The sequence below is a fragment of the Polyodon spathula genome, chromosome 46 (genome assembly GCF_017654505.1).
Source record: "Polyodon spathula isolate WHYD16114869_AA chromosome 46, ASM1765450v1, whole genome shotgun sequence".
Taxonomy (NCBI): Eukaryota; Metazoa; Chordata; class Actinopteri; order Acipenseriformes; family Polyodontidae; genus Polyodon; species Polyodon spathula.
This window is the reverse complement of record NC_054579.1, coordinates 1,177,354-1,184,853: the sequence shown is the minus strand read 5'-3', so window position 1 is coordinate 1,184,853 and position 7,500 is coordinate 1,177,354. Positions and strand designations below refer to the sequence as shown.

The following is a 7,500-nucleotide window of genomic DNA, read 5'->3' as shown; positions in this document are numbered from 1 at the left end:
CTCTCCTCTCTCTCCTCTCTCTCTCTCTCTCCCCTCTCTCTCTCTCTCTCCCTCTCTCTCTCTCTCTCTCCCCCTCCCTCTCTCTCTGTCTCCCCCTCCCTCTCTCTCCTCTCCCTCTCTCTCCTCCTAGTTCAACGATGAGAAGAAGCTGATGAACTTTCACCAGAACCTGCAGGACGTAACCGAGGACCAGCTGAGCCTGGCCTCCATTCATTACATGAGGTCCCACTACCAGGAGGCCATAGACATCTACAAGAGGATACTGCTGGACAACAGGTCAGTGTCCCTGTCTCCCTGTGTCTCAGTGTGCGTGTTTTGGTGTGTGTCCGAGTCTCCCTTTGTCTCGGTGGGTGTCCATGTCTCCCTGTGTCTCAGTGTGCGTGTCTCGGTGTGTGTCCATGTCTCCCTGTGTCTCAGTGTGCGTGTCTCTTGTCTCCACAGGGAGTTCCTGGCCCTCAATGTCTACGTGGCTCTGTGCTATTACAAGCTGGACTATTACGATGTCTCTCAGGAGGTCCTGGCTGTCTACCTGCAGCACGTTCCTGACAGCACCATCGCCCTGAACCTGAAAGCGTGCAACCACTTCCGCCTGTACAACGGCAAGGCAGCAGAGGTACTGGGGCAAGAGAGCCTGGGGCAAGAGAGTCTGTACACTGATACAGGAGAGCCTGGGGCAAGAGAGTCTGTACACTGATACAGGAGAGCCTGGGGCAAGAGAGTCTGTACACTGATACAGGAGAGCCTGGGGCAAGAGAGTCTGTACACTGATACAGGAGAGCCTGGGGCAAGAGAGTCTGTACACTGATACAGGAGAGCCTGGGGCAGGAGAGTCTGTACACTGATACAGGAGAGCCTGGGGCAGGAGAGTCTGTACACTGATACAGGAGAGCCTGGGGCAGGAGAGTGTGTACACTGCTGATTAATTTGACTGTTCTCTCCCTGTCTCTCTCTCTCTCTCTCCCCCTCTCTCCCCCTCCCTCTCTCTCAGGCTGAGTTGAAGACTCTGATTGATATCGCCTCCACCTCCTTCGACTTCGCCAAAGAGCTCATCCGACACAACCTGGTGAGAACCGCTGCTTATTAAACATTTTCTTTAAAAAACAATACGATGCACGATCTGACCCCCCCCACCCCCCCAGGTGGTGTTTCGAGGAGGGGAGGGGGCTCTGCAAGTCCTGCCCCCCCTGATTGATGTCATTCCTGAAGCCAGACTGAACCTCGTTATCTATTACCTGAGACAAGGTAAGAGATCAATTCTGTATATACTGAGAGAGAGAGAGAGAGAGAGTCACTGTATAATACTGAGAGAGAGATAGTCACTGTATAATACTGAGAGAGAGAAAGTACTGTATAATAGTGTCTGTGCTGTGTATCTCTGTATAATAGTGTCTGTGCTGTGAATCTGTGTATAATAGTGTCTGGTGTTTAATGATGCTCACAGTTGCCTCTTATTTGCTCCTTCCTAGACGACGTGCAGGAAGCCTACAATCTCATCAAAGACCTGGAGCCTTCCACCCCACAGGTGAGACAAACACAGGGACTGTGAAAGAGGAATCAGGAGACCTGAACAAACACAGGGACTGTGAAAGAGGAATCAGGAGACCTGAACAAACACAGGGCCTGTGAAAGAGAAATCAGGAGACCTGAACAAACACAGGGAATGCATTGGGAATAAGATCTAACCTCTCTCCCCCTCTCCCCCTGTCTCTCCCTCTCTCAGGAGTACATTCTGAAGGGAGTGGTGAACGCAGCATTAGGGCAGGAGATGGGGTCGGTGAGTGTACATTTACACCTGCGCTGACTTCACTGTGTGACTCTGTGTGTGTGTGTCAATGTGTGTCAGTGTGTGTGTGTGTGTGTTTCAGTGTGTGTGTCAATGTGTGTCTCAGGGTGTGTGTGTGGGTGTGTCAGTGTGTGACACTGTTTGTGTCAGTGTGTGTGTGTCTCAGTGTGTGACACTGTGTCAGTGTGTGTGTGTGTGTGTGTGTGTGTGTGTGTGGGTGTGTCAGTGTGTGTGTCAGTGTGTGTGTCAGGGTGTGTGTGTGTGTCGGTGTGTGACACTGTTTGTGTGTCAGTGTGTGTGTCTCAGGGTGTGTATGTGTGTCAGTATGTGTAGTAGAGGCTCCGTCTCTTTCACACCAGTGTGGAGGTTCACTGTGTTTCTAATCTCTCTGTTTTTTCTCTTGTCTCTCAGAGAGATCATCTCAAGATCGCTCAGCAGTTCTTCCAGCTCGTGGGCGGCTCAGCCAGCGAGTGCGGTGAGGGGTTCTAGATTGTTCTGCTGGCTCTAGAATGTTGTGTCGTGGGGTTCTGGACCCTCCTCTGGAACACTCTCGACAGTGACAGCAGTAATGTGCTGGACTCTCGCTCTCGTTTTGTGTGTAATAATGACCCCCCTCTCTCCTCTCTCCTCTCCCCCTCTCTCTCAGACACTATTCCTGGAAGGCAGTGTATGGCTTCGTGCTTCTTCCTGCTCAAGCAGTTTGAAGACGTCCTCATCTACCTGAACTCTGTCAAGGTGGGTGCGGCTCAGAGCAGCTACAGGCGCTGCTATTGATTATCCATTGATTATCGCTGGTGATTGATTACCGATGGGCTCTATCTCTCTCTCTCTCTCTCTCTCTCTCTCTCTCTCTCTCTCTCTCTCTCTCTCTCTCTCTCTCTCTCTCCTGGCAGAGTTATTTCTATAATGACGACATGTTCAACTTCAACTACGCCCAGGCCAAGGCAGCCGTGGGAAACTACAAGGAGGCAGAGGAGGTGGGTGAGCAGCGACTATAGATCAGCCCTGCAGAGGGTTATTGATTATTGATTATGGATCAGCCCTGCGGAGGGTTATTGATGATGGATGGTTTGAGATTGTTGACAGGTGTGGTTCTTGTGTCATTGCCAGGTGTTTCTGCTGATTCAAAGTGAGAAGATCCGGTCTGACTACACCTACCTGAGCTGGCTGTGCCGCTGCTGTGAGTACCGGACCCTGAACCCAGCGCCCAGACCCACTGCTCTGCAGCCAGACCCATTACACCGCACTGCACTGCAGCCAGACCCATTACACTGCACTGCAGCCAGACCCATTATACTGCGCTGCACTGCAGCCAGACCCATTACACTGCACTGCAGCCAGACCCATTACACTGCGCTGCACTGCAGCCAGACCCATTACACTGCACTGCAGCCAGACCCATTACACTGCACTGCACTGCACTGCGACCAGACCCATTACACTGCACTGCAGCCAGACCCATTATACTGCGCTGCACTGCAGCCAGACCCATTACACCGCACTGCAGCCAGACCCATTATACTGCGCTGCACTGCAGCCAGACCCATTACACTGCACTGCGGCCAGACCCGTTACACTGCACTGCAGCCAGACCCATTACACTGCACTGCAGCCAGACCCATTACACTGCACTGCAGCCAGACCCATTACACTGCACTGCACTGCACTGCGACCAGACCCATTACACTGCACTGCACTGCAGCCAGACCCATTACACTGCACTGCAGCCAGACCCATTACACTGCACTGTAGCCAGACCCATTACACTGCACTGCAGCCAGACCCATTACACTGCACTGTAGCCGGACCCATTACACTGCACTGCAGCCAGACCCATTACACTGCACTGCAGCCAGACCCATTACACTGCACTGCAGCCAGACCCATTACAGCAGAGCACTGCTTCAATATCCTTGTTCTCGATCCCTTATCTCTTAACAGACATCATGAATAAGAAACCTCGCCAGGCCTGGGAGCTGTACCTGAAGATGGAGACGTCGGCCGAGTCCTTCAGTCTGCTGCAGCTCATCGCAAACGAGTGCTACAAGGTGAGAGGCTGAACCCTGAGGCTGAGCCTGTCCCTCACCCTGATCCTAACCCTGAGGCTGAACCCAACCCTGATCCTAACCCTAACCCTGACCCTGACCCTGAGCCCATCCCTCACCCTGATACTCACCCTGAGGCTGAGGCTGAACCCAACCCTGACCCTGAGCCTGTCCTTCATCCTGATCCTAACCCTGACCCTGAGCCCGTCCCTCACCCTAACTCTCACCCCCTTCCCTTTTCAGATGGGTCAGTTTTATTATTCTGCGAAGGCCTTCGATGTTCTGGAGAGGCTCGACCCGAACCCGGAGTTCTGGGAGGGGAAGCGGGGAGCCTGCGTGGGGATCTTCCAGATGATACTGGCTGGGAAAGAGCCACGGTGAGGCAGTCTGTGTGTGTGTGTGTGTGCGTGCATATGAGCCTGTATCAGTTCAATTGATCTTGTTTTCTCTTCATTTGGTTGGTTCGTTGGTTTCCAGGGAGACTCTTCGGGAGGTGCTGCCTCTGCTCAGGAACACAGGGAACCCGCAGGTCGAGTACATCATCCGAATCCTGAAGAAATGGGGCAAAGAGAACCGGGTCGCTGTGTGAGGAGCACAACCAGAACCACACTGAGACACCCACACCAACACTACAGAACTGAACCCGATGAAACCAGCCCCTTTACTAGAACACAGCGGACCAGCTGAGTGCAGCAGAACCAGCAGAACCAGTGTCTCAGGACTGCCCTGGGTTCTGTGTTCAGACTGGACTCCAGCTGGCTCTCAGAACGGCTGTTCCGACATGCTTCTACTCTAATGCCTGTGTGTAAAGATACTGCAATAAAATGTTTTATTTTCTAGCAGAGTGGATCTAGGTGTGAACTAATAAAAAATAACTATAGTGACAGTGCTGCTATAGCAGGTGAATCAGCCCCATGCTGTGCTATTGACAGTGCTATGGCAGGTGAATCAGTCCCATGCTGTGCTATTGACAGTGCTATAGCAGGTGAATCAGTCCCATGCTGTGCTATTGACAGTGCTATAGCAGGTGAATCAGTCCCATGCTGTGCTATTGACAGTGCTATAGCAGGTGAATCAGTCCCATGCTGTGCTATTGACAGTGCTATGGCAGGTGAATCAGTCCCATGCTGTGCTATTGACAGTGCTATGGCAGGTGAATCAGTCCCATGCTGTGCTATTGACAGTGCTATAGCAGGTGAATCAGTCCCATGCTGTGCTATTGACAGTGCTATGGCAGGTGAATCAGTCCCATGCTGTGCTATTGACAGTGCTATGGCAGGTGAATCAGTCCCATGCTGTGCTATTGACAGTGCTATGGCAGGTGAATCAGTCCCGTGGTGTCCACCCTATTGACAGTGCTATGGCAGGTGTCTGGTGATTTTTATTTCCAGGAATCGAAGTGAGCGCTGTGCTGAGCAGGTTCTTTGATCACGCTGAAGACACCACTGTATTATGATTATTATTATTATTATTATTAATAACCCCGCCACGGTGTTGCACAGCGTGTTCACAGTCACTGGCATTGCTCCAGTGGACGGTTGTAAAATGCTCTTGCCTGCTGCTCTCCGCTTCGTTAACAGAAGACAGCGCGTTTGTTTTTATTCGTGGATATGTTTCTTGGGCTGAAATATAAACAAGACGCATCGAGTCATATATAAGAATATATCAAGTACCCGGATTAGAGTAATAACCCTGCTCGGCTCTGGCGTCCTATCGGTATTATTTATAATCTCTATGGTAAACTCGGGCGGGGCAAAGGAAGGTTTTCCTGCGTCCCGGTTGGCTGGGAACGGGCTGGAGGCGGGATCACTTGGAAACGTCACCCCCTTTTTCCACCACTCAGAGCTCACGACGTCACGGCAGGTGCCCGCGCAGCCGCAGTGGCTTCAATCCGCGCTTGAGTGTATTTACCTCCAGGCCAAGATGGCCGCCTCGTAGCAGCAGCAGCGAGAAGCGAGAGAAGAACAACTTTGACACGCTTTGAAATCCCGAAACAGAGCCTGGAAACTCCCGAGAGAGAGGCATCGCCTCCTCGCCCGTTTGAAGTGAGACCCGCACCGAGCCGGGGAGTGCAGAGCGCGGCGCTTCCCCCCCGGGACGCTGCTGGTGTTTAATAACAGAGCGCGGCTCCGGCGGGGACGAGCTCGGTTATATTACACAGGCATGGCAGAGCCCAGGAAGGTGGCCTTCATCACACTGTCGCCCCCGGAGTGCAAGAAGCGCTGCCTGGAGGACGAGCCCCGCAGCCCCGCGGCCCCGCAGGCCAGCGGCAATAATGCCTTCCCCGGGGCGGCGGTGGAAGCGGCGGGCGGAGAGAAGGCTGCAGAGCGGCGCATCACCGTCCGCTTGAATCTCCGGCTGTCCGAGCCGAGCGAGCAGGCGTCGGCCGAGTTTAACTACAGCGAGCTTGTCCAGTCGATACAGGCGAGTACCTCTCAATAGTGTGACTTCCACACGCAGGCCGGGCTGCAGCTGTAAGAGATCCGCATTCCCACACGAACACACGCAGAGTCGACAGCGCTGCATTTAAACAACACAAACACCATCGCCCGCATGTACGTGTCACCTCTCCCATTGGCTCTCCACGCAGCTGGTGTCCCCCATTTTGACTTCTGCTTGTCCCTCATTAGCTAGATCGCTACTGTTGGAATGACTTGATTTAAAACTTAAAAAAAAAAAAAAAACCTCAGTTTTATTTTGCTATGCGTGTCTAGCACTGTAACATTTGTGATGGAGCGCGTAACAGACGTTATTCCAATACATCTGCCCCGTCCTGATGTTGTTTGGAGTGTGTAAAGTTGGCGCATTGTTGGTACACAATAAATACACTGACATTGTATTGCAGTTTGCAGTGTCTCTGGTGCCCTCATGTTGTGTGTTGCAGTGTGTATTGTATTGCAGTTTGCAGTGTCTCTGGTGCCCTCGTGTTGTGTGTTGCAGTGTGTATTGTATTGCAGTTTGCAGTGTCTCTGGTGCCCTCGTGTTGTGTGTTGCAGTGTGTATTGTTTTGCAGTGTCTCTGGTGCCCTCATGTTGTGTGTTGCAGTGTGTATTGTATTGCAGTTTGCAGTGTCTCTGGTGCCCTCGTGTTTTGTGTTGCAGTGTCTCTGGTGCCCTCGTGTTGTGTGTTGCAGTGAATGCAGCTCTTCAGAATCTCTTCTGGTCTGATGTGTTTTCAGTTTAGCTGTGTGCTGTTTGATTTCTGGAACTACACTGACTGCAGTGAACGCTCCCAATGGCCATGTTGTCGTGGAGTCTGTTAAACGCGCTCTCTCAGTCAGCTTTGACCTCGACAACGTTTCTGGGTGTGAAAGCAGAGACGTCAGTCAAGAAGCTTGATCAGCCCCAGTGTGTCTAGGTAACAAGCTCAGGTGTTTTATTAAACTCCTAGTGAAACCAGGACTGGATCACACTGCTGTGCAGTGGGAGTCTGATTCCCATCCTTGATGCACGTATAGCTCTGAGTCCATAGAGAAGCACATTTATTATAGCGTACATTGTTATTGACCAGCCTCTCCCCCCTCCCTCTCCTGACAGGTGAAGAAGCCCGCTGTTGCCTTGGCGCCCGTGCCCACCAATCCAGACGACCCGTTTGATGATGACGAGCGCGAGAGGCTGCAGATGGAGGCGATGGCTCGGAAGTTTGAGAGCAAATACGTGAGTGAGCCGAGTT

General features: G+C 52.2%; 2 protein-coding genes across 3 annotated transcripts in view; both read left to right on the top strand.

The window, feature by feature from the left end:
* The window catches only part of ttc26 (tetratricopeptide repeat domain 26), a 7,246-nt gene extending 2,579 nt beyond the window's left edge, over positions 1-4,667 (top strand). For both annotated transcript variants that reach the window (XM_041237856.1, XM_041237857.1), the window contains exons 6-18: positions 131-276; positions 442-613; positions 989-1,063; positions 1,140-1,242; positions 1,467-1,522; positions 1,721-1,774; positions 2,195-2,258; positions 2,430-2,518; positions 2,677-2,760; positions 2,894-2,963; positions 3,725-3,831; positions 4,072-4,205; positions 4,306-4,667. In XM_041237856.1, the coding sequence (XP_041093790.1) occupies positions 131-276; positions 442-613; positions 989-1,063; positions 1,140-1,242; positions 1,467-1,522; positions 1,721-1,774; positions 2,195-2,258; positions 2,430-2,518; positions 2,677-2,760; positions 2,894-2,963; positions 3,725-3,831; positions 4,072-4,205; positions 4,306-4,417 (1,266 nt within the window). In that variant the 3' untranslated portion in view covers positions 4,418-4,667. The remainder of the gene's footprint in view (positions 1-130; positions 277-441; positions 614-988; positions 1,064-1,139; positions 1,243-1,466; positions 1,523-1,720; positions 1,775-2,194; positions 2,259-2,429; positions 2,519-2,676; positions 2,761-2,893; positions 2,964-3,724; positions 3,832-4,071; positions 4,206-4,305) is intronic.
* Positions 4,668-5,707: 1,040 nt separating this feature from the next.
* The window catches only part of LOC121306081 (ubinuclein-1-like), a 3,162-nt gene continuing 1,369 nt past the window's right edge, over positions 5,708-7,500 (top strand). The window contains exons 1-2 of the mRNA XM_041237785.1: positions 5,708-6,252; positions 7,365-7,497. Coding sequence (XP_041093719.1) covers positions 5,992-6,252; positions 7,365-7,497 — 394 coding nt within the window. The 5' untranslated portion in view covers positions 5,708-5,991. The remainder of the gene's footprint in view (positions 6,253-7,364; positions 7,498-7,500) is intronic.